General features: G+C 47.5%; 1 protein-coding gene across 8 annotated transcripts in view; it reads right to left on the bottom strand.

Moving 5' to 3' along the window:
• Jade1 (jade family PHD finger 1) overlaps nucleotides 1-26,006 on the bottom strand; it is a 64,447-nt gene that overhangs the window by 8,079 nt on the left and 30,362 nt on the right. For all 8 annotated transcript variants that reach the window (XM_076574035.1, XM_076574037.1, XM_076574038.1 and 5 more), the window contains exons 3-9: nucleotides 21,440-21,525; nucleotides 18,691-18,848; nucleotides 16,640-16,827; nucleotides 13,667-13,878; nucleotides 9,861-10,028; nucleotides 7,834-7,950; nucleotides 4,295-4,813 (exon numbers count right to left, since the gene is read on the bottom strand). In XM_076574035.1, the coding sequence (XP_076430150.1) occupies nucleotides 4,295-4,813; nucleotides 7,834-7,950; nucleotides 9,861-10,028; nucleotides 13,667-13,878; nucleotides 16,640-16,827; nucleotides 18,691-18,848; nucleotides 21,440-21,525 (1,448 nt within the window). The remainder of the gene's footprint in view (nucleotides 1-4,294; nucleotides 4,814-7,833; nucleotides 7,951-9,860; nucleotides 10,029-13,666; nucleotides 13,879-16,639; nucleotides 16,828-18,690; nucleotides 18,849-21,439; nucleotides 21,526-26,006) is intronic.

Here is a 26,006-nt window from a genome sequence, read left to right as displayed (position 1 = left end):
GCACTCAGAAGGCAGAAGTAGGTGATCTCTGTGAGTTCAAGGCCAGCCTGGTCTACAGAGCGAGTCCCAGGACAGCCAGGGCTACACAGAGAAACTGTCTCAAAAAAACAAAAAAGTGACTAGATTACATGGGCCTAAAGACAAAAGGTCAGCTCCATCCCACCACTGAATAGCTGAACCTTTTTAGGAAGATGCCCATAAAAACCTCAACAACTTCAATGGCAGAAGTGAAAAATGACTACATCCTCCCTTTTATGATCAATGGCACCCTAAAAATATACCCTTTTGAGCAGACTCTTTGTACCATACTGTAAATCCAAGTTCAAAGGTCACAGGCTGCTTCTCTGGCACAAGCCATGCTATTTTGCACACTGACTTACTATGCAGATACCCTACCACCACCAGGGCTCAGTCTTCAGACCCTTCTAAATCCTCAATTTAGAGGATTGTGTTCAAGGCAGTACAGTTTACATGAGGACATGAGATAGGAAGGGAAACACTACCAGGCATTGCTGACCCTGACAGATTCACTAGCAGGGTCTTCCTGTTTCTAGTTGTACATTAATCATTTACATTATTAATGCCGTTAAAAATAGGCTTTGATTAAAAAATTAAGAAGGAACTCACTCTCCTTGTGTAAGTTAAATATAACATCACTGGGCCTAGCTAACTCTGACAGCCACAATCCCAGGCAAGGAAGTAGGTGTTCCTTAGATAAAACTTAACCAACATGGGGCTAGAAATGACTAACAGGCTATTCATTCTCTTTGATAAGTCATATTCCACCCAGATGAGATTATGGGTAGAAGCTCAAAAACTAAAATTAAAATTAAAAAAATCAAACCTAAATCCTCATCTCAAATTCAAAACTTTGGACAGTACACATAAGACAGCTTTTACATAAAGATGAATCTGAGTTTTGGAAACATGAAACAGGCATTCTAGCTTATGCTCATATTCGACTCAGATGGAAAGCAGACACATCTCAAACTCTTGATCCAGGAAAATAAAAGTAGAGAAACCAGGGGATCTCAACTTTTGTAGCTTGTATGCTAGGGAAGAATCTACCATGGCCTCTAAGTCAGAAAAACTCTTTAATTCCAGTGACCTCAGATGAAGAGCTTCTAAATAAACCCACAAAGCAAAAAGGCCATGTTTTCCAGCTGGGATAAGTAAGGCCTAATTGATCCAGCTCTGACTGACCACTGTAGAGCTAAGTACCCCAAAGTAGACACCCCCTCCCCCACCCCCCCAAAAAAAGCATTCTTGGCAGGAATCTACTCATGGCCTTTGCCCAGAGAACTAGACTGATCCCACTCAACCAAACATCCCCAATTCACCTCCCCTCAGCTGCTAGCAGCCAGAATCCACACCCAACACTTCATGTCCCCTGACACCAGGCTAAATCCAAGTCACACTTTCCCATTCTAGCAAGTTCACAAACAAACAATGCTGACGATACTTGATTCCAGTTTGCACTTTTAAATTTCCAGAATGTTCCTGTTGCATCAGGGAACCGCATCCTGAGAACTATCGGCCTAACAGCCAGGAATAGCTGCAGTGTTTTCTGAACTCTAAGCAATGTTTGCCACACCATGCCTTATATGCGTTTTGTTCAGGGGACAACTGTGGTCTCAACTGGGTTTTCAAAAAGTTCCATTCCACTAAGTGACAAATGTATGACTGTCCCCCAGGACTTGGCACCTTTCCATACAACTACAAAGAGTGCAGAGGGAGGATGTCTTTATCTGAACTAGTAGTACTCAATTTCTGAGCTAATTAGGTGGTCAGGAATCCTTTAAGAGTGAGGTGGCAGCCTATGGAACTTGAAGTCCCACTCATCACATCACAACCATGTTCTCTTTGTAGTGCCTTCTGATATCCATTCCTCTAACTTTCTGGGCCAGAATTGGTACCCAGGTGTGCAAGGCCCCCCGAGGTGTTTATTTGCCAGAAAGAGCAATTAACCATAATCACTGAGTCACCTGCATTTCTAATGAATGCTACTCACTTGTTAGTTCAGGAATGACCACATGCCTCAATTCCAGTCACCTGGGTTAACTGGTTCTTGAGTGCCTGTCATGTACTGATACTGCATAAATAGGCAGATCACTGACTTACTGAGAAAACAAGTTCATTTTGAGGTTGGATTTTTCCTTTGTCATGCCTGCCCTGATGAGCCCTTGGCCTGATACTCTTGTTTATAATTGCAAAGCACTATACAAATCTCCAGGGTCTGACATAGACTTCAGCGTTTTCAGACAGTCCTCACAGCAGATGAGGAAAACATAACTTTTCATTATAAATAAACCCTTTTAAACTGACACTGAATTCATTAAAACTTTAGACTTTTTAATAATAAATGTTAAGTAATGCCACCCACACACGCATACACATGCGCGGGCGCGCGCAAATCCTGATTTATTCCCTTATACATCGTAGCCATTATTCTACTTAAAAGCAAAATGACGACTCCAAAAAAAGTTCAGAATTTAATTATAAGTGTATGTTAATCTCAGTAACTTAAATACAGAAAGAGAGTTAGTACACCACAAGCATTTTCTACACTTTTATTCTGTGGTGATTGTGAAACAAACACAAGTCAAAACATGAGACTTCTCCCAAGGACTATCTGACTCCATGCACCCCAATTACAGCAGTTGTTGGGTTAGGATGGCAGCTTCTCACCATAAAACCCATTTACCCTGAACCCTTTCTCAGTAACATACCACAAATGCATGTGGTTCTTTGCACTAACCACCAGGGGGTGTATGAGAGCCTCACCAACCTGCTCCTGCCTCCCCTTAGCCTGACACCAGCCACCTTACCCAGAATCCTAACATCATCTAGAAAGGGACAACACAAGAAGCCAGCATTAGATGGTGTACTAAAAGGGTCTCTAATGAGCACTTAAAACTACTTTCACAACTACCCCATCTCTAACAAGGTGATAGAGGCCTCTGTAAGAACTGATCCTTTTGGCTTAGCACATCTGCAGTCTATCCCTGCCCTGCCTACACTCTCATTTCAAATCATCTATGAGTCAGATTCTCTTGCCGAGCAGGTGATGAATCACTCCTCTCTAATAAGTGAGGGGCTTAAGGGAGATAAGCATTAACTGTTTCAGGCCATTTGGGTGCCTTTCAGCACAGGCTGCTTCAGGCCAGAAAACTTGCATCCCACCTCTGCCACACTAATGAATTTAATAGGTAGCTAGCAGTCAGGGGAGTAGGTGTGAGAGGTGCTGAAGACACATCCCCAATTAGTAAGTCTCAGTCAAAACTACCTAAGGGAGCTGGAGACCCTGGGGAGGGCAGTCCACTCCTAATTATTCCTGCAGCAGGAAGAGAGGTCCAAACTGGGACTCCAGAGGTAATGGAGAGTGGGGGAGGCACCAAGCAGCCAACTGCTGAGGAAGTGCCAGCAGCTGAGGCTCCAGGCAGCCAACAGTCACTTAATCAGCAACCCAGTAGTGTGATAAACATGTAGGTCTGTGTATATGCATGTAGTGTACTGAGATTGCTAAGGATTCCACAGACAGACCCATGGCCCTGTGCACCAGGAATCACACCCACACACACAGACATAACCCAGACAGGGATGCACGCACACACAAGCACACACACTGTATGTACACAACCTCTGTGATGACTTAGCACCTCACTGCCAAGAGTGTCTTCTGTAACAGGTGTGTGTAGAAGTCCATGCACACACATCAGCACCCAAAGCCTGCTCTGCTCCACAACAGAGCTGGGAATGCCCCTGTGAATTAGCCTAGAAGCAAAGATGGGCCGGCGGGAGGCAGTGCTTAGCTCTGATGAGCCCTTCATCCAGCCATCAGCCCCTAGGAAATGTCTCCCCAGGTTGAACAAGAAATTCCCCTACTGCTGCCCACTCCCCTGTAAGTCAGACATATCCCAGCTCTCAAAATTAGGCTGTAAACAAGACTGAGTCAACCCTTTGGTCGTGTTCCTGGTGCTCAATTCCCTCCAGCTCTACAATGATGGGGGAGCGGGGGATGGGGGGTAGGCCCCATCTGATCTTGCAGAACAGTAAAGATTAATGGGAAAGTGTGTAAAGAAAAATAATCACAAAGCAGCTCCCACACTGGCAGTCTTGCACACTGCAGTGAGTTTACCAGCCCATAAATATATTTAACCAACACGACCTCATGCTGTAGTGTGTACAAGAATCTGAGAGTAATGACTGGCTATCATCTCTTGCTCTGGGCAAGTGTTCGCCTCTTTACATCTTCTTCTCTAAGTCATTATAAGGTGTCAGTGTCAATCATTACCCTCTCCAGGTCCTGCCGCAGGTGCGTGAACAGCTGCAGCCTCCTAAACAAGACATCCTGCTCCCGCTTGGCTAGATTGTCCTCTTCGTCTTTCTTTGGGGTGATGAGGGGCTTGTTGAAGTTGACCTTCCTCTTCAACTTCCAGTACTGGTACAGGAAATCCACTACTTCCTCAGGCAGCCGCAGGGCCCTGGCCACATCCAGCAGGTTGACGAAGGTGTAGAACTCATCCTCCAGCTGCTGGAGCTTCTGCTTGCGAACACTCACCCGGTGGGCCTCCTCTCTATTCTGCTCCAGACTGGCAAAGGGCTCCAGAGGGCTCCCAGGGGAACACTCGGGGGCCCCGTTCTGTGCAGCCCCCTCACCCAGGCTCTCCTCGGGTTTCCTGTGTGAGCTGTGCTTCGGGCAGTAGGACTTGAATTTGACTTCATCATTCTCGGCCAAAATCGTCTTCATCTCCAGGCCACGGTCAAAAGCACAGGTCACATGGAAGGCTGTCCGGCAGTTCTTCACAGAGCACTGCAAAGAACACACGGAGACCGTTACGGAGCAGCAGCAACCAGAGTCCCTAGTGCTGGCCACCACACAGGATGATAAAGGCACACTCACTGAGACAGAAAAGCTTGACAAGGATGAAGAGGGAGGGGCGGCCAGGGATGGCGGGGAACAATGCACGACGCAGGTAAAACCTTCATAGCCTCAACTATAGCTTGCTTCAAACAGTCACAGCACTAGAATCTCAGGGCTGGGCGTGGCGTACAATTGGCCCCTGTAGGTGAGGGTGGTACAGCCCTCAAAAGACGTGTGCTCTATGTGCAGAGTATACTCTGAGGCATTAATCTAATTCTCAAAGACTTGAGCTCATGTAGTTTTATAAAAAAATGAGAACAGGAATCTCCTCAGCACACACTTTCCTGATAAGTTTTAAAAGAATGAATCCTCAGTACAAACCCCAGCTGGAAAAGGTCCCAACTCAGGTAAACACAAGCAGACTTCCTGGAAGCAGCATCCAGGATCACACCAGAGGAAGGCAGACTAGCAGACAAGAAGCCAGCTCAGGAAGGATGGAGAAAGGTCCCCTGCTAGTGCAGAATCACCACAGCATCAGAGGCTCCCTTCCTGTGGGCCCCAGGGAAGTCAGCACGGCGGCGGCCAGGCCTCATCAAGATGCACTGAACACCCTGCTCCCTCCCCGCCTGCACAGGGCTACAATTTAGTGCCTTTGATCCAGACACAAGCCTCTGGCCAGCAGGAGCAAAGTGATTAACTTCTCCCCGTCTGATCTCACTGAGCAAATCCCTAGAAAGAGGTACCTCTCGGAGACTGAAGCCAGTCCCTGTAAAAGCAACTGTATTGTGTGAGGCCAAGGGATCCCTGGGGCATGCCAGGGCTGCACAGACAACCAAGGAGCTTGTGCTCTGGGACAGCTGAAAAGCTTAATTAAACTCCTTCAACAGACCCTGCATCACATAACCACAGAGAGTAGAGACTGGAGCTGGATTTCCCCTCATCATTTCAGTATTTAAGATACAGCTCAGTGCCAGCCACATTCTAATCCTTTACTATAAAAATCCAGCCCCTCCACCACCCCCAGTTCCAATCACCTAAAACATATGCACTAAGATTAGTCTGTACCTTTATAAATAACCTCAATTACAAGAAACGTGCAATCAGCTTTGGTGGCAGAACACACACGCAGACACACCTGGCCACTATCAGGAAGAGACACGACTTCTCCCCAGCAGCACGAAGCCGAGTGGGAAGTCAAAGTGGGAACAGATGACTGAGACACAATCTGTGTTTGGCTTAAACTACACTTAACCCAGGCATTCGAACCTTCAAGAGAAATGAGCTGCAGCAGAGTATTTATACAGGACTTTGAAAAGACGCCAAATGGCCTTCCTCTGGGGTTTCCTATTCAGGTTGACTCAGCAAACAGATGTTACAGAAACATAAACCAGAGTCTTCCCAGCTGCAGACATTTCGGAGAGGAATTCTCTTAATAAAAATCTATTTTGTGAAGATATGAAAAGTCATCAGCCTTCCTTGGCCCCTTCTTCAAATGAATGCTCTGGGAAAAGAGGTCAATGGCAATAGGAAAGTCATTATATCGTCTCTCCGTGAAAGACAAACAAGACTCCCATCTGCCTCCCATGAAACGTCAATTACGGAGCAGGGTTGGTGTGCTCACAAGAGCAGTTAACACGGCCACAGAGACAGCCATTTACCCAGCTATGCCACGAGCAAACGTGTGTGCGTGTGTGCCACACACATGCACAAGCACTCAAGTCCTTTCTGACCTCTCCCCCATTCTTTTTGCCCAACCCAAACTTCAGCCAGAGGCTTTATCATTTTGGTTTTCAACAAATTCTACTGGTATCTTTAAAAAAAAAAAACAACAAACAAACAAAAAAAAAAAACACAAAACAAAAAACAAAAAAAAAAAAACAACTAACTTACTTTAAAGTCCTGAAGCCAGATCCCCTCAGCTGCCCTATGCCAGCCCTGATATTTCTATCAATGTTTTTGGATGCCTGAATACCAGTAGAAACAATAACAGTGAAAAGTAAAACCACTTTGAACTTGTTTTAAAAATGGAAAAGAATATATACCATCAATCGGTGATTTGAGTACCTTACTCAAAGAATCACTCATCAGCCAAAATATAACATATTCTGCCAAATGAAGTGTTTAAAGCCAGGACCACACTTGTCAAGTTCATGTCTGTACCTGCTGTATTCTCTGATTCTCTGCATCAGAAGCCACCCAGATAGTGTTTCTGCCCCCCAGATTCCAACAGATGGGGGGGTAATAGCTGATGCATACGCTGCATCCCAAAGGAAGAGTCAGACTTCATCTTTAAATCCTCAGCCACACACAGCAATCCAGGCCTCAAATCATAACTGACTAGGTATCAATGAGTCCCAGAAATTGATTACTCTTTTGTTTCAGACAATATGAAGACACAGACAGCACAGAAACCATTTTCTCCCTGAATTCCGCCAACCTCAGGACTTCCTGCACTTACCTGTACCTGAACATGCAAATGCAATCAGCATTTTTACATCCATACAGTCCAGACTGTATTCAGATCAGGTAATCCTTGGCACAAAGAGCACCCAGGGCAGCAGCTTGCCCGTGCCCTCTATCCAGCCAGTGCTCCAAGACTCGTTTCTCAGTGTAAAAGCATAGGCCTGCCCAACATCTCAGCTACTGGCATCATACCCAGGAGGCAGTCCAGAGGACTTCTGGGTCTGTGTGGTGTAATGTGACTATACGTAGGAAGGTAGGCAACTCTCAAGTTCCACAGCCAAGGAGCATCTAAAACCTGGTTCTTACCAGGAATGGCTGCTTGTGGAAAGATGTGAACACTAGGCTTAGGGCAGGCGAACTGGAACTGCCTCCACACCCAGGTGGATTTCCAGAAAAGCTCCCCTCTCCTAACCAACCCATGATGTGCAAAGGTCAGCCCACCCAGGCCCGGTCCTGCTCCCTACCACTCAGTGGAGGAAAACAAAGCCATCCTGCTGAACTGTTACCTGTATGGAGGCCCCAAACTTCTCATTGCAGAGGCTGCACACGAGTGCCCACCGACTGCTGGGGATGTGAGACACCTTTGTGATGGGCTCCATCTTTTCGGGGCTGCCAATGCTTACCTAGAGATCCAAAAGAGCAAGATGAGGATGAAACAGTTCATCAGAATCCTAACACAAGACCTAAGGACAGTCCCAGGACCCACCTCTGGACTAGCAGCAGGAGAACCCAGAGCTCAACCTCACGTGACTCCAGCATGCCAGTCTATAAAAACTCATCTATGAGTTTCCACTTCTTTCAAGTGTCTGATGGTAAAGACACCTGTCTTGTTATAATACAGTGTACCAAATCTCTAGATTGACAACAATTTTTCAAGAAAAAAGCCCCATCATGAATGTATTTAAATCCTGGAGTGAGCAAATAGATAAACTACACTTAATCGTATTCCATCAGAACATACAACTACATTCAAAGTAAAAATCTACCAAGATAAATATGGTATTGTCCCAGCTCAGTCTGGATTGCTCAACTGCAAACTGGTTAATAGTGAACCAGTGAAACCTCAATGTAAATCATACTCGGGCAGTTTTCCTCTGGAGGAAAAAAAACACACACACACACACACACACCAAATCACATACCAAAAATACTGGAATTTGAATCACAAATGATATTCTCATTGCAAGCCATGCAAATTAAATTAGTTAAGGTCTGGGAATGGAAATAAATTAGACCAGATCTGAAATTAACAAGGTTGAGACTGAGTAAGAATTTAAATAAAACTCACTGACGTATGACCCAGAGCACCATGGTACTGCACATGTACTCACAGACATGTGACTCAGAGCACTGTGTACTGCACATGTACTCACAGACATGTGACTCAGAACACTGTATACTGTATATGTATTCACAGACATATGACCCAGAGCACTGTGGTACTGTACATGTACTCACAGACATATGACCCAGAGCACTGTGTACTGCACATGTACTCACAGACATGTGACTCAGAACACTGTATACTGTACATGTATTCACAGACATATGACCCAGAGCACCATGGTACTGCACATGTATTCACAGACATATGACCCAGAGCACCATGGTACTGCTCATGTACTCACAGACATATGACCCAGAGCACCGTGGTACTGCACATGTACTCACAGACATATGACACAGAGCACTGTGTACTGCACATGTACTCACAGACATATGACTCAGAGCACTGTATACTGTACATGTACTCACAGACATATGACTCAGAGCACTGTATACTGTACATGTACTCACAGACATATGACCCAGAGCACCGTGGTACTGCTCATGTATTCACAGACATATGACTCAGAGCACCGTGGTACTGCTCATGTACTCACAGACGTATGACTCAGAGCACTGTGGTACTGCACATGTATTCACAGACATGTGACCCAGAGCACCGTGGTACTGCACATGTACTCACAGACATGTGACTCAGAGCACCGTGGTACTGCACATGTACTCACAGACATGTGACCCAGAGCACCATGGTACTGTACATGTACTCACAGACATATGACTCAGAGCACCGTGGTACTGTACATGTACTCACAGACATATGACTCAGAGCACCGTGGTACTGTACATGTACTCACAGACATATGACCCAGAGCACCATGGCACTGCAAATGTAGTTTGCCACAAACACAGACTGGCAGAGACAATGCATGGCCACCCTCGGGACATAGCTGTGAAGGTGCCAGGCCTGGCCCTGTGAGTGGCGTCAGCCATGTGAGGGCTCCCAAAAAAGGACTGGTAGGTGATTTGTGGACACCACCAACTTTTAGCCCAAGCCACTGATGCTTCCAGGCAGTCCTGCATACGATGACATGACGAGGTGGTGGCCCTGCTCAGGAGCAGTTTGGGGACAGAGGTGTGTAGGATCCGGCACTCTCCTGCTGTCTATGAATCACTCCCACCCACCTGCCCACTTCCGGCTGAAAACCAGGGCCATCTCAACTAACCTGCTATTAGGAAACAGGCTTACCTCAGGGATCCACAGGGCACAGCTGACGTGGACCCACTTGGTTCCGCTGCGAGTGGGCTTCATAGCTCCTCCTTTCTTGGGACACAGCAAACATTTTGGCTGAACCCCCAGGGCACATGTCCGACACAGCCAACTGCCCTCTGGCACCTTGAGGATTCCATAGCAAGCCTGTAAGGCCACAGCACATCACCAGGGAAGGAAAAGAGAAAAGACTTTTGTTTCCTATTTGATGATCGTCTAGTTACTTATTTACTTACTTACTGTTTGTCTGTTTATTTATGTGTATAGGTCTTTTGCCTGTATATATGACTTCACCACATTATCAGTGCCTGCAGAGGCCAGAATAGGGTATTGGATCCCCTGGAACTGGAGTTATAGCCGGTGATAAGCTGTCAAAATGGGTTCTAGGAATCAAGCCTTTGTCCTCTGGCAGAACAGCCAGTGCTCTTATGGCTGAGCCCTATTAATTAATTTAAAAACCACCTAGAAAGATTCCCACAGACCCACCTCCACCTCCAAAGTAGACATGTCCGTGTCCACCTAACTGTGATCCTAACCCCTGAGGAAATATGCCAGTCCTCCTCTGAGCGCCCATGTGCCTGAGCTCTGAAGACAAGCTGCATGCTTTCTGAGCACAGCGAGTCCCAAACACTTGAAAAGGAAGATCCTAAAGTCACCAGTGGTGCAGAAGAGACCCATCCACAGAAAGCTTCCAACCACTGAGCAGCATGCTCCAACCTGGCTGCGAGAGGGTACACGAGACCTGTCTGCCTTCATGATGGGCAAGATACCGAAGTCAGCCGGGGGGTGAGGGGTGGGGGCAAGACAGTCAAGACTCCTGGGACTGCTAAAGTGGCAGTAGTTGAGAAACCACCTGAGGAGCTTTGCTGCCCAAGCTGGACCCATTCCACCAACTAGAGCTCAGCACTGTCCACGTGAACAAAAGGCCGCAAGAAAACAAGACACTTCAGAATGAGGACTTGCTTTCTTTAACTGATGTTTAAAACAAAGCCTGTTTTGCACAAGTTGGCAAAATTACACAAGACAGCACAAACTGCAGAAATCGAGGCTTTTACAACTGAAGTCATTATGCTGGCTTGAAGAGAGAGAAAGCAAATGTTTCAGTAAGCAGAGCGAAGAAACAAACCACAATGGTACCAGGAGTGCATTCAGAGGGCCCCAGAAAACCCAAACTGTTCACAACTTTATCCTCAAATGACCTGGAAGTCAGGATGGCGAGTCACAGGAACGTGGCTCTATTTCTCCAGACAGAAAAAGCACAACCGCCATGAAATCTGAATGCCCAGGACACAAGAAAGGAAACCACAGGGAAGAGCTGAGCACAGCAAAAGAACACTAACACCGGGGCCCTGAGAGCGCTGGCAGGCCCATGAATAAGCCGCTGTCAACAGTCGACTGGAAAAAGAGATTCTGTTAGCAGATCTAAACAGGACTCTGAAGGCTTCAAACATAAGGTTCTGCACCAGGCAGTCTAGAGCTGCCTTTGAAGAGAGAATTTCATTTACTGGAAAGGCCTATCTACTCTAATTAAGTATGCCTTAAAGACAAATCATGAAGGATTTCACCAAAAGAAAAATGAAGTGAACATTAAGTGTGTCAAGAGCAGAAGAAACCGAAGCCTGAGTACCAGGGCCAACTCCGCCACCTCCGTGCTAAGGCACTGGCAGGCAGCCCTGACATCAGCTCACACTTGTGAAGCACAGAGCACAACTCCATTTCCAGCAGAAATCTTGTCACAGAGCAAATGTAAGAGGACTGCAGGGTCGCCAGGGCAATGAGAAGCACCAGCAACAACGGTGATCACGTGGCCTCCCATCCTAACACACCAGCGCCACAGGGACTCCAAAGGCCAAGAAGACACTCCTTTTGGACCATTTCAAAGTCTAGAGATACAAAATGGGCTAAAGCAAAGCATTATGGTCTCAAGACTCCTGTGAAGATGAGCTGAGGTCTCAGCTGGTGAGGTCTTCAGTTTGGTAGAAGGCAGATGAGGGAGGAAAGGATCATCAAGATCTCCAGAGTGTGGAAGTAAGCGTGTGCTTACTTAGCACTCATGAGGCAGAGGCAGGAGGATTGTCTCAGTCGGAGGCTACACCGGTCTATACACTGAACTCCAGACGAGCCAGGGCTTATTTCAAAGAACAACAACGAAAAACAAAGTTCAGCCAGGCAGTAGTAGCACATGCTTTTAATCCCAGCACTCAGGAGGAAGAAGCAGGTGGATGTCTTTGAGTTCAAGGCCAGCCTGGGCTACAGAATGAGTTCTAGGACAGTCAGGGCTGTTACACAAAGAAATCCTGTCTCAAAAAAGCAAAACAAAGTTCAGAGGTCACCCAAGCCACTCTTGCACTTTTCTAAACTTGCTTTAGGTTTCAGTGTCATCAACGGCCTCAGAGAAAAGTACCTCAGGACACCTGTCTAAATCATCAGCATACTGGTGCACATGTCCCCCACAAATTCACACCACTTCACTACCATACTGAAAGTGAAATAAGGAACTGGAGAGACAGCTCAGTGTAAAAACACTTGCTGCTCTTCCAGGAACCCATGTTTGGCTCACAGCGGCTCACAACCTGTAACCCCAGCTCTAGGGACTGTCTCTGACTTCCTCTTGGGACTCCCTCAGACATTCATTCACTCAAACAGATATACACACATAAAAAGGTAAATTAATACTAATAATAAGTCTCTTAAGTGAAATGAGAGATAAGAGGCCCTACATCTGTGATTAAGCTTTCTAAATGACCCAGTGCCCACCTTCACAGTGGAGGGAAGGACAGGAATAAGCAGCCACCATATTCTACTGCCTCCTTGAATAATGCTCAAGCAAAGGTGCTCTTGGAGTTAAAGATGGTTCAGGCGTTAGGAGCATTGGCTAACTGAACGCCCGGTTCAGTTCCCAGCACCTACACGGTGTCTTACAATCATCCATTAACTCCAGTTCCGGATCTGATGCGCTCTTCTGACCTCTGTGAGCACCAGGCATGCATGTGGTGCACAGACATTACATGTAGTCAAACTATCCATACACATAAAATTAAACAAAATCTAAAATGAAAAGTAAAAGGGGTGCCTGACCCTCCTTCAGTAGCCAAGTTCACACATAAACACGTATTAATGCTATGGATTACCCTATATCCCCAAAGACATGCGGAAGTCTCCACCACCACCTAAAAAGTGACCTTTAGAACAGTCACTGGACATGGAATTACTTGGAACGAAACTGCACTGTTTGTTGTGGGCAGGCACCAATCCAACAGGACTAGCTAGGGACGGTCTAAGAAGGTAACCCCTGAAGACACAGCCACACAGGGAAAACAGCATGAGAACTCAAGGTACTCAAGCCAAGAATACCATGGACTGACAAGAAGCCACCATAAGCCAAGAAGAGACAAGGAAGAACAAAACTGAGTGTTCCCGAAGATAGTCACCCCAATGGTGGTACTCGGGGAACTATCCCGAAGATAGCTTCCCATTGGTGGTACACGGGGAACTATCCCGAAGATAGTCACCCCACTGGTGGTACTCGGGGAACTAATGTGGGGTTTAACCACCTTCTCCAGGATTTGTTCGTCAGTGTTCCCACTTGGATCCCAGTGCCTTCGGGTTGTAAAGGTAGACAACTATCCTCTGGGATTGGGGTCGGCAATAAGACATTCCTAAACCACAACTGTGAGGGTGTGGTCCCATTGGGAAGCATCTGGGCTACAGAAAGCACGGGCTGGCTGAGAGGCTCACCCCAGAATCCCAGGCTACTTCTTTCTGGGCTTTGCTGCCCCACTTACCTGGTGCACACAGATGTTACATTTGTCACAGAATACCATCTCGTTGCCATCCTCGCCATCGGGTGACTGGCAGACATCACAGACAACATCTTCATCGTACTCAATCCCCAAGCCCTCTTCGGTCTCTATGGCATGATTCATATTATCATAGCATCGCTGTTCAAATTCCTCCAAGACCCTTTCCATGGTGTACTCATCTAGCTCAGGCATCCCTGAAGGAAAACATCACAGACACTGGAGTAAGTGCACACTAACAATTATTGTAATGAAACAACACTGGCGTGTTTAAACTCCTAAATAAGACATAAATAAAAGAAAATCTGAGTGCCAGAGAAATTTCCATGCAGTGACTCAGACCAACCCACAGATAAACACCTCCATTCCAGTTTGTTCCTTATGGAAGATAGAATAAAGAAGCAAAAACTGAAAACCATCTCAGAGGCATTCTAGGATATAAATACATACGCTGTTAAATGCACCATTGTTGCTATGACACTAATTTAACTTAGAAAGCCAGGACCATATATTATGGTGTTTGGGTTTTGTTTTGGTTTTTGGGTTTTTATTTTGTTTTGTTTTTAATTTTCTTTCTTGCTGCTTAAAACAGTGCCCTGAAGCAGATTTCACAGCAAACATCCAAATGTCTTTAACTGGCTTATCCCTCTCCACTTGGAATTCACCAAGCTGAAATGCATAATCAGATCCATGAAAGGCAAACAGGAGGAAATGTCTGGAGCAAAGAAACCCAGTTCCCTGTGAGTCAAATGAAATACAACTAACTTCTCCAAGAACCATCAAACACACGTTGAGGAAGTTAGGGGATGGCCCAGTGGTCAGAGCAGCTACTGCCACGGCAAAGGGCCTGAGCGAGATTCCCAGCACCCATGTCAGGTGGCCCACAACTACCTGTCTCTAACTCCAGACCCGAGACCTGAAACCCTCTTCTGACCTACCCTAGCACCTACACACACCCACACAGACACATACATGTAATTAAAATAAAGCCTTGTAAAAAAGAAAGAAAGAAAGAACCATAAAAGTGGTCATTGTGGCCTTAGTGGTGGGAAAAAAGCTATTTTCTTCTCTCTGCAAAGGCTCTCCAAATTGCCTCTAGTGAAAACATTTGTAAAGAAAGGAGGTCTAAAGAAATACTCAGGAGTCAGGCATGGTGCTATGCCTGTAATACGAGAACTCCTTAACAATAAGGAGTCTCAGGCCAGCGAGAACCATAGTTTAAAGGTGGGGGATGGAAGTGGAGCCTATAACTTATATGCATTCTTAGAAAAATTAACACCGCCACATTCTCAAGTTGTAAAACTTCAGAAATGAGCTGGGAAGCGGTCCAGAGCACTTGCTGTTCTTTCAGAGAACCTGAGTTCAGTACTTGAACCAACGTAGGGCAGTTCCCGCCCACCTGGAACTCCCACTCCACGGGATCCAACACCCTCTTCTGAACCCGTGAGAAGCACCCACACACACTCATACCTATATACTCACATGTGCACACACAGATCAATCTTTTCTTTAAGGGAGAACATATTGAGGACATATAGTGGTAAGCGCGGCACAGATTAAAATGATGAAATGTTTTCACAGGGCACTGTTCACCCAGCGCCTCCTAACTTGTGGATACACCTAACTTCTCTTTGCCTTCTAATGAACCTTTACCACAAAAAGGTAGGTAGCAGCTGAGACAAACATCTTTAAACTGGTGTTAACTTATATCAAAGGAAATGATTTATTCTGTCAAGTTAGCTTATCTTACCTAATGTCCTAGCCAAGTGAGTTCTTACGATTTAAACCACGGTAAAGCCAGCCTTTAGTTGAGTCTTTGGATAGGACCCTGGACTAGATGGACAGCTACAGCCGGCCAAATGCTTCACACTGTCTCTTGAGTGGTTTTATACAGACAGTATAAAGCATTTGAAACTTCTACAACGGCATAATTATACCACTCAGATATATACCACACATAATAGATCACTCGGATATATATACCACACACAACATACCACTCATTTATATACCACATATAACACTCAGATATATAAACCACACATAATACACCACTCAGATATATACCACACATTATATACTACTCAGATATATATCACACATAATAGACCACTCAGATATATACATCACACATAATATGCCATTCCCCAAAGTGTTCTAAACAGATTTTAAAGTGATTCCAGGCTTGCTACTGTTCTGACCACTAATATTTAAAGCAGGGAACAAGAGCAGGAACATCTACTCAGTCAACACATCTAATAACAAACGAGTAGAAAATACCAACATTCCCAGCTCCATCACAGTCAGTCCCATTCACTGGCTGGTGAGCTCCACAGCAGGACAAGCTGCTATCAGGGTCCAGGCAGAGGCAGGCCCCAGGGGAACACAAACTTCAGAGAGCAAAACACACGGGACTTCACTATGTGCTGGAGTACAAACAGCCCATGCCATCACTTCCCAACCCTGCTTCCACAGCAGTAAGGTAGTCTTTCACACTGAGGCCACAGTGTGTCAAGGTAAACATTCAAGACACACCTTCAAAGCAACCCTGGGAAAGAAAGGCTGGAATGTGAGGAGACCTATGTACCATCCCAGCCTCCACACTATGAAATGCCAGTCCAACCAGGAGAGAGACCTTCAAAGTCTGGGCTAAAGCCAGAAGAGTGTAAAGAGCTAAAATCAAGAGGGAGCGGGTGGGCCAGGAATCCAGTCACTGCAGCCAAAGCAAGCCTGGCTTCCACCCCAGAGAGCCGTTCCTCGTCAGCCCACTACTGCTCAAGAAGCCCCCAGTGGACTCTGCGTCGCATCTCATGTGCCAAAGCCAGATAACAAGGCCTCCAAAGAGCTGGGATCCTGTGACTCGGTGGGCTTCAACCTCTCACAGGACTCATATGAGTCACTACGGACAGAAACAGCTCTTTCTTCGATGTGAGTTAATGTAATAACACATAATCTCACCCATCTCCTTAAATTCCTCATTGGTTAGTTCCAGCCACGCAGCATCCATGTCATTGAGGTCATAGCGACATACGTTGTCCGCCAGTGTCCGGAGATCAACATAGCCCAACTCTGGAGGCTCAGAGCCAGATGATGCGATGTACTTCTTGGGCCTGATGAACATGAGAGATTTCTCTTCAGACACAACCCTGTTTAACAAGAAAACAAGTAGCCAGGTTACCCTTTCTGCCGTGTACAAGAAGTTTCAGCGGCCAGGTACGACTTCCTCCTCCAATCCTCAAGCCCAGACCACCCCTATGCTCATAAAGACTATGAACCCAGATATCAACAACACCCTCAGCTAGAATCTGAGGCCCCAGCACCAGAACGGAAGCAGATGCTGCAGCCTTTGAAAGCTGCTTCCTCCCCAGCACGTGACCCGACCCTACCACCATCCATGTCTCCAAACCCCATGGTCTTTCCATAGTTGGTGTCTACATCCCTTTCCATTAATCAGGCATGCTCATTGCCCCCGGAAGCTGTCCGAAGCAGACAGACCTTGCTAAGCAGAGTTCTCAGGAACAGAGATGGCAAGAACAGTCACAAGCTAGGTGTGTACCACACATGGCTGCAGACCACAGGAGACACCTCTGAACTCTCGCCTCCCAAGAAGACTGAGCGAGAACAGTGGGTTGTCACCATTACTAAGAGCCAGAGCCCATGCTCCGTGACGTATGACCCCAGAACAACCAACTCTTCTTCCACCTCTCTCTCACAACCTGTTAACACCCGGAGACGTGCTTTCCAACTGCACCCGAGCCAAACTGGTGGGCAGTGCCAAAAAGCACACCCGCTCCGCGGAGGAGCGAGGGTTCTGGCCGGGAGAGGCTGAGGTCACAGCACTTCCACAGCTGCTTTCCACCACGGGCACTCACGCCAGCAGGGTGCCCAGAGTTTAGAGGTTTAAACCTGCAACTGACGGGATGAACTTATCTGTGGGACAGAGATGGGCAAGCTGAAGGGATTTATTTCTCCTCCTTGAGCAAGAACAGGTGTCAAAAGAGTGAAAAGCTCCCGTCTATCCAGGCATGTCCATCCTGACTCGGCACTACACGGAACCATCCAGCACAGGCTTCCTGGACTCACAGCCTGCCAGTGCGGGTCAAAGGGGACTAGACACACCCTGCACTCCATGAGCCCTGCTTCACCGGCCAAGACCCACATCGCAAGGTGACGCCTGGGGGTCGCCTATGCCTGCCCGGCCACAGTGGACTGCAATACAAATTGAACACCCGTCAGCAGTCCATACACCTCACATATCCCAAAAGGATGACACTCAAATCAGCCAAGCGTCTACAGAGACATGCAGTAAGGGTCAAGAGGTGAATTTAGTCCGTACCTGTCCTTGGTAAAAGAGGCAATTTCACACCGCAAGGAGCCAGCGGACAGCAGGGCAGCAAAGCCAGGTGTGCCAGCAGAGGTACTGGGCACTCCAGCCTCTCAAAGGACACACTACACCAAAAGGCTACCAGAGTAAAAAAGTACCAACACACCACAGCCCATCTCAGCGGAACGTCAGGGAGGACATACCGTGAGCGGCAAGGGATGTGGCAGGAAACGACGGGAAGCACCAGCCTCCAGAAAGAGCCTGTCCACAGCACAACTAGCCAAACCAACTCCTCATCTAAGACGCTGTCCAGCAGGTCTCCTCCTCCCTGTCATCTCCTAAAACAGGCACTGCAGGCCTGGGAACTACCCAGGCCACCAGTGCTCCCACAAAGCCACGCTAAGTCCCAGGGAATACATAGAGGGAAACAGCCCCAGCCAGCCATTCCCTAAAATGCCTCGGGCCTTCTCATCTCCAGAAAGAGAGCAATGCCTCCCGTGAAGTCAGAAGCCCGCTGCCCTGACTCACCCTCCCCGGTGCTTGAAGTGTTCCTACCACACTTCTGGTCAGGTCTCACGTCACCACGCTATTAACTAAAGACCTGTCTCCTCTCAGCCTCCTGGCTTGCTGGGAGGAAAAAGCAGTGGTGGGCAGAGAAGCACGTGTCTCCTCAGGGTAGCTCTACCTGGCCACGGGCTGTGGGATGGTCCCTGGGCTCACAGGCACCTGGACTCCTTTCTCCCATTCCTGTCTCCAGGGATCGGCCAGCACGTAGTACTCATCGGGGTTCAGTTGGTAGGAGTCATGCAACTTCATGGCAGTGATCAGGTCAGTCCTAAACACCTGGGAGGAAGAGAGGGACAAGGATATTTGATATCTGCAGTCGTTACGGAGCACTGGCAGCTGCAAGGTAACCATGGAGCTACCCATAACAAGGTCACTGTATCAACACGGAGTACGTCAGCCCTACTACAGAAACCCTTCCTTCCCGACACTCCTCTCCCTCGCCAGGGCCTGGGGTGGCTCCAGCTCCCTCAGTCAACACAAGCAGGGGCAGCAGTGATTGTATCAACACCACTGTTCCCCTCTTTAAGACCTCTCAATTCACCAAGGGCTGCTGGAAATCCTTCAGGGAATGATGACGAGTCAGTCGGGGGTGCCCTTTGGAGCCCATGTTTAAAAACAAAACTTCATTAGCCAATTAACCTCAAGGCAAAGCCTAGAACCACCCGGAAGAGGTCATTCACTATCTTCTAAACTAACTTGCCAGGCAGCCCACACTCTCAAGTGCTAGCTAGCATTTAGGGCAGGCGGCTAGTGGGAGCAAGGTCCACATTTGCTAACACCAGGCAGAAAGGCAGGCCTGCAGACATCTCGGAGGGAAGCAGCAGTCACTCTGGTACCCAGTCAGAGGATGCCCTGTCGTCTACCCAGGAGGCAGTGTCTGCGGACAGACAGAACCCTGTCTTCACTGCAGTCAGGATTCAACGCACGTGTCCATCTACCAAGCAAGCACCCAGCCCACCCTAAGACAGAGCAAAGAAAGGGACAGTGAGGAAGGGCGGCCCGCGCCTCTGCTCCTCTGTGGACTATGGGCACTCGGCATCCACATCAACAAGGCTGGCCATCAGTACAGCACACCCCGTCTGGCAGCCAGGCTGCTCAGCTGCTTCCCTCTGCAACCATATCCTCAGCCACTCATCTGAGGGTGCACCAGGAAGCCCTGACCTTGGCATGAGCAGGCCCTGCCGTACATCAGGCACAGCATGAGCCTGAATCTGTAGGCTGTCCTCCATGTACACAGCCAAGGGCTCACTCCCTCACTCAGGACAGGAAGCTTTCTGGTGCTGCTAAGCACGGGTCACACTGCACGTCTGCTGGCTTTTCAGGCTGACAGCCTCTCTGACAAACCCTGTCTTAGGAAAGTGTGAGGCAGGGTCTCAGTAAAGAAGTCCACTCCTCGGGCTGTCAATTTTCAATGCTGGCTCTCCCCCAGGATGTCACCCCTAACTTCTACAGGCCCATCAAGCAACACCCCAGCTATGTACGGTATGCAAAGATCACAGGACATAAGGTCCCAAGACACAGAGCCCCTGGACCTGGAGATAGGCCTAGTACCACCCACCCCAAGGGAAAGGTCTTCAAGGTCAAAGCCAAGAGTCCATACCCTCACAAAGCAAATCTGGCAAAACAGAGTCCAGCTAAGCTGTACAAAGAAAAGAAGGGAGACTGGGAATTACATGATAAAAGGCACCTTCATTCCTACAGACCTGGGAGAGGCTCTGGCCCAGAGCTCAGGTGCCGGAGCAGACCAGGGCAGAGGGACTGATAACCCGAGTGCTGTACACAGGCCGAGCGAGCACAGTGCCGCCTGCTGCTCGGAGGGCTCCGTCACACTCCTAGGCTGAAGTAACAGCCATACAGTATGGACATCAAAAAGGTCCAGTTGCAATTCCGGGACAACTCGGGATTTCATAAGAGGAGTAAATACAGCAGCAGAGATGTTCCAATGCTACAAAAGTGAAGTGAGCACTGAGGGCCGGAATGGGCACAAGGCCCACGGCGTCTCCCACACCCGCCCACAGAACTGATCCTGGAACAGGCCTCTACCTTCACCAAGAAACCCCTCTGTGTCCGAGGGCAGCCTGGGAGGGGCCCCTGAGAAACACCTGTCCCTGTGCGGCCATGGCACCATAAGCCAACTGAGGTCATCCCACACACTGTGAGACAGATGCCAACAGTAGTTTCCCCAACTCTCCCTGAAGACCAGTGACAGGCTGACACACCTGGCGCTGAGTCCTCAGAGTCTAGTGAAGGTTGTAGAGAAAACAGACCTCAGGACGTCGGGACCCCAACGAACTAAGGCCAGCAGGGAGATACCTCTAAAAGCAGTTTTAGCATGGAAATGAACAACAAAATGTGGGGCACCTGAGAAACATAAAATGTGAAACAAACTGGGAAAGAGGGGGAAAGCCTAAGCATAATCCCCAAAACAAAACTTCCAGAATTACATTGGGTTGTTGCCAAATAAGCCACAAATTCATGGCTAAAACTAACTTGAGGCTGACAAGGACTTGGCAGCAGCTGAACCCGCTCACCTCCTGGCCAGAGGAAAAGTTGGTGGAAGCCAGCGAAGATGGAACAGGAAAGGAAAAAAGAATACAATTAATAATAATAGCTAACATTCACTGCTCACTATCTACGTGCCCCATGCTTTGCATGTATGACCTACATGTATTAGCCCACTTATTCCTCTGGAGACTCCAAAGAGACACGCATCTGCTTCTCACCATCTTCCTGGGGTATAAAGTGGGGCACAGAGGTTAAGCAACTTGCCCAGACCTGCATAGCATGAGGCAAGCACGTGGGCAGCAGGTTTGCATGCACACATATCACAGCACACATGAGCAAGGCAAGCAAGCATTCAGAAGTACCTCAGAAGGCTTTGGATCTTCATGTCTAGAGCAGGTGCTCCTCCCGTGCTGGGATCGAGAATGCTGGGACCATGTCGTTGACAAGCCTAAGGAAACAAAGAGCCAAACAGGAACCATTAAAAAAAAACACACGCAGGGTCAGTGATTCCGTGGTGATGTGCTAGTTGCCGAAGCATGAGGACCTGAGTCCAGATCCCCAGCACTCAAGGAAAAGGCTGCCGTGGTGGTGTGTGCAAGCAGGTCCAGCCAGCCAGTCTAGCTGCAATGCTGGGCTTCGGGATTAATGAAGGATCTTGCCTCGAAAGGAAGGTGGAAAACAGAGGAAGCCATCCCATCATCAACCTCTGGTCTCCACATCTGTCCACACAGGTGAGCACATCCTCACACGTATGCATACACACAGCACACAAACAAGAAAAAACTGTGCAGGTCAAGGAGGTAGAAGAGGGGGTTCTACCCCCACAATAAACCTCCAGTGACAACCTGCAATGCCGTCTCCTGGCCCTCACAGTTCCTTCCTGTCATTTCCAAACACACCTAAGGCAGTCAGTCACGGCAGGCTCCTGTGTGCGGGGTGCTCTACCTCATGTACAGCACACAAGAGAGAGAGCACCATAGCATGCTCCAGGGGTGCGGGCTGTACCACACTGGTACAGCAAACGAGAAAACATTCCCTAAGTCTTCAGCAGAGTGTCCAATGCCAGGATCACTGGGCTCAACCTAAGGCCATGCCCAAAACATAAAAAAAAAAAAAAAAAAGTCTCCACAAGGCCTAGAAATTTAGCATTCCCTAAAGAGCAGAGAACCTCCACAGCTTTAACATCATCTACTGCGCCTCTTCCCGGAAATGCTCCAACCCCCTCCAATGGCTTCTGGAAACCCAGGATTCCTAAGTGCCACCCAGACTGAGCAGACTGAGCATTCTGGGGGCCTGAAACTTCTCTTAACACTGAGAACTCCTCCTGCCTGAAATGCCCACCCTGCCTTCCTTCCCAGGGTCCTTCTTCTCTGGGTTTCTCCATTTCCAAACAGCTCCTATGTAGCTGAGTCTCTAACCAGAACACCCAGGCAAGCCTGTGAGAGCTACCTTCCTAGACTAAGTTCCCTCTGGACTCACTGCAGACCCAGCATCACCCTGGTGGTAGACACCAACTTCTCAATCAGTCTAAGGTCTGCCAACTCTGCAACATAAAAACCAAGTCCAGGCTCCGCTTGAACTACTTCGATCTCTTCTATCCCTCCTGAGACGAGTCCACCACCTTTTCTACTTGAGGTCACAAGTTATCCGGACTGTCCTCCTTCCTGCTCAGAACACAGCCAGTCAATGGCCAAGTCCTAAGCCAACCTTCCAAAGCCTCAGAACACTAGCTCCTCTGGCCCACGCCGCCACTGCCCCTGCTTCCTACCTGTCTGTCAGGTGGACAAGCACAGTGGCCTTGGCTCCGTGGGCACACACTGCAGCCAGCACAGAAACAGCGATCCCAACCTCCTCCACTTTCTGCCTAACTTGTTGATAACTCCTTTCAGCCTTCTGTCTATAACTCCAACATCCAGGCACAGAACATCTACCTACCTTATCATTTCTCAGAAACTGGCAAAACCCCACAATGTTCAAAAACAAAAGCCAAAGAAGGCCACCATTTTACCAGCAAAATCACCTGTCACTCAAGCCCTTATCACGGCAGAATCGACAGGCACAGAGCCAGACTTCGGACAGATCCTTCACATTTGCCTCTCATCCAGGTCTTAATGCCCACAACTAACAGAGAGTGTGGGCTCTGGCAAGGAAGGCCTCTGAGCTACCCTTGAGCAGCAGTCCGAGGCCCTTTACTAAGGCATCTAGCTGCTGTCCCCTCTGTGGAATGCAAGTCCTTATAGGTGACTCGCGATATTCCTGTGACTGCTTCAGAAGACTCTCTGGTTGAGCAGGAAGTGGGGAGCAGAAGCGGGGCTGGTGGGTAGCCTAGTGCACAGTGCTTGCCTAGCATTCTCCAGGCCCCAGGCTCCAGTCCCAACTCCACAGCGATAATGGTACTCAGATTCAAAATGAATGGGAACACACACACACACACACACCAGTGTGAGCACCCTGCCAATGAGGCAGACTGCAGAAATTCTAAATCTGCTCATCACAGAGCAGAAAGAAGTGCCTGGGTGGTTGTTCCTCAAGTCCACAGAGGACTCCCTGTGGACCAGGGCCTTCCTCTAGCATATGGATTCTTACACCTTCCCACCCACAACCCTAAGTATATACAGGTATATAAAATAGGCATAAAAAAAAATCAAACATTTACCAACTATAAACTAAAGAAATTCAGCTTAAAAACACCTATTAGTATACATCCTTTTCTCTATTTATTGACTAAAGCAAATCTGCATACTAATAAAATGAATGTGCTACTTTTTATGTAAAGAATTAAATTTTGGTTGAATATTTGGTATACCGCAACACTGAGAATCCACATTTTCAGTTTGCTCAATATTTTGATTTTTTTTCTTTCGCTTTCTTTTATTTTTCTGTCATTGCACATTTAAAAACCTTTTACTGTTGCCAAATGTTTCATGGCCCCACATTCAGTTACTTGTGGGGTGACAACTCACTGATTAAGGGCTGGAGAGCTTGCTCAGGGGTTAAGAACACTTGGTGTTCTTGCAGGACCCAGATTCAATTCCCAGCACCCACATGATGGGTCATAACCATCTGGAACTCCAGTTCCAGGGGCTTTGATGTCCTCTTCTGGCAGGCATACATGTAGTACACAGACAAAAGAACCATACAAATAAAATAAACACTTAAAAAAAGGAAAACATTTTAAAGAACCCACAATTCACTGTTTAGGAAGCCACACCTTAGTAGGTCCACAGACTATAAAGGGGATCACATGTATGCGTGGGATTCCTAGAAGGTCCAAGAGATGGGCAGAGACTGATGGTCCCTTCAGCTGTTCTGGGTGGTTCTGGGGTGGAGCCCAGGCCCTGCATGTGGGGCAAGTACTTGAGCCCAGCCTAAACCCTTGACTTTAAATTACTCTGGAAAGAGTTATACGTCAGGAATAGAACCAAAGCAAAAGCTTTAGAAAGAATCATTCCTTTGCTGTACTTTAAACACGGTTGTAAGACAGGAAGTGAAGAGGCCCTAGGCTTCCAGAGTTGAAGCAGATGAACTATTTGTCCATTCTTGGGTTTCATGGTCCTCGCTGTCTTCTCGGGATATAGGGACCCCTCCCAAGCCGTCCAAGCTTCCACTGAAGTTTGTCATTGTGTGGGCTTAGAACGCAATGATACTAGGAAACTGCAGATCTTGAAAATCTGCTTGTACCACATTTTTTAAAAAAACAGACACCCAAGGCTGCTACAAGCCTGGTACCCCATATTAACAAGAAGTAACTCCAGCCTGATACCCCAATTTTAAGTAGTTGGACCCTCTTAGTGTATCTGGTGTCAATCAATATCATACAAGAATGAGAACAAGAAACAGACTATCCTATAACTCATTTGCAGAAAGGAAGACTGAGAAAGAACTTAATTCAAATTATCACTGACACAGTATTTTCAGTAGCTCACAATACAACATACAATACAACTAAAAACCAGTAGTTCTCAAGGAAACACCTCTTTGCAACAAAGACCGGGACAGAAAACCACAACCAATCAAAATGCAGAGCTGTGGAGCCCAGTCCCAACTGATAAATCTACAAATCCAGCACCTAAGCCTCAGGGAACACTGTGGGAGAGAGGGCGGAGACAGTGGGGGAGGGGGAGAGGGCAGAGATGGTGGGGGAGAGGGAGGGCAGAGACGGTGGGGGAGAGGACCAGGGAGTTCACTCTGAGATTGTCTCCTGTGTCACACATGACAATCTAAACTCTAAATCATGAGCTGAATAAGGACAAGAGACATGTCCAAGTGGATGGGGAAAGAGCAGGAGGCCTCAACCCCAGAGGAGGATTTGCAGGTAACTAGGGAATTTATAGAGCAGTAGAAACAGGCTTCCCCAGCGAAGAGAACACCAACTGAGTATCCTATACCAAATGCTCAGCCCTGAAAACATCACACAGAGAAGTTCATATTATAAAGACTGAGCAGGTTATGTTTGTACACTTAGAAACACACACACACACACACACACACACACACACACACACACACACACACACACACGAACAATAAAGAAAAGGAGGCCATGAATTTGAGAGACAGCGGGGAGCAGGGGGACATGGGCAGGTTGGAGGGAAGACAAGGGAAAGGACAAATGATGTAAATATACTATGATCCCCAAAAATAAAAATAAATAAACCCAGAAACAACCTAAAAACCCACCACCAGACTGAAAAGGGATAAATAAATTATGACACATCCCTTCAATGAAACACTAGCCAGCAATAAAAAGGAACACATTATAAGCAGATGGGTGAGAAACACTTGCTTCATGTACCACGGATAAATACTGAAATAATTACACAGAGTGAAAGAAGCCAGACCAGAAAAAGGTACATCGCACTGATGTGAAGTCCAGGAAAATTAAGTCTAATCTATACTGACAGCAGATCAGTGGCTGCCTGGGGCAGC

This window comes from Peromyscus maniculatus, chromosome 6 (assembly GCF_049852395.1).
Source record: "Peromyscus maniculatus bairdii isolate BWxNUB_F1_BW_parent chromosome 6, HU_Pman_BW_mat_3.1, whole genome shotgun sequence".
Lineage (NCBI taxonomy): Eukaryota > Metazoa > Chordata > Mammalia > Rodentia > Cricetidae > Peromyscus > Peromyscus maniculatus.
This window is presented reverse-complemented; position numbering and strand designations above follow the sequence as displayed.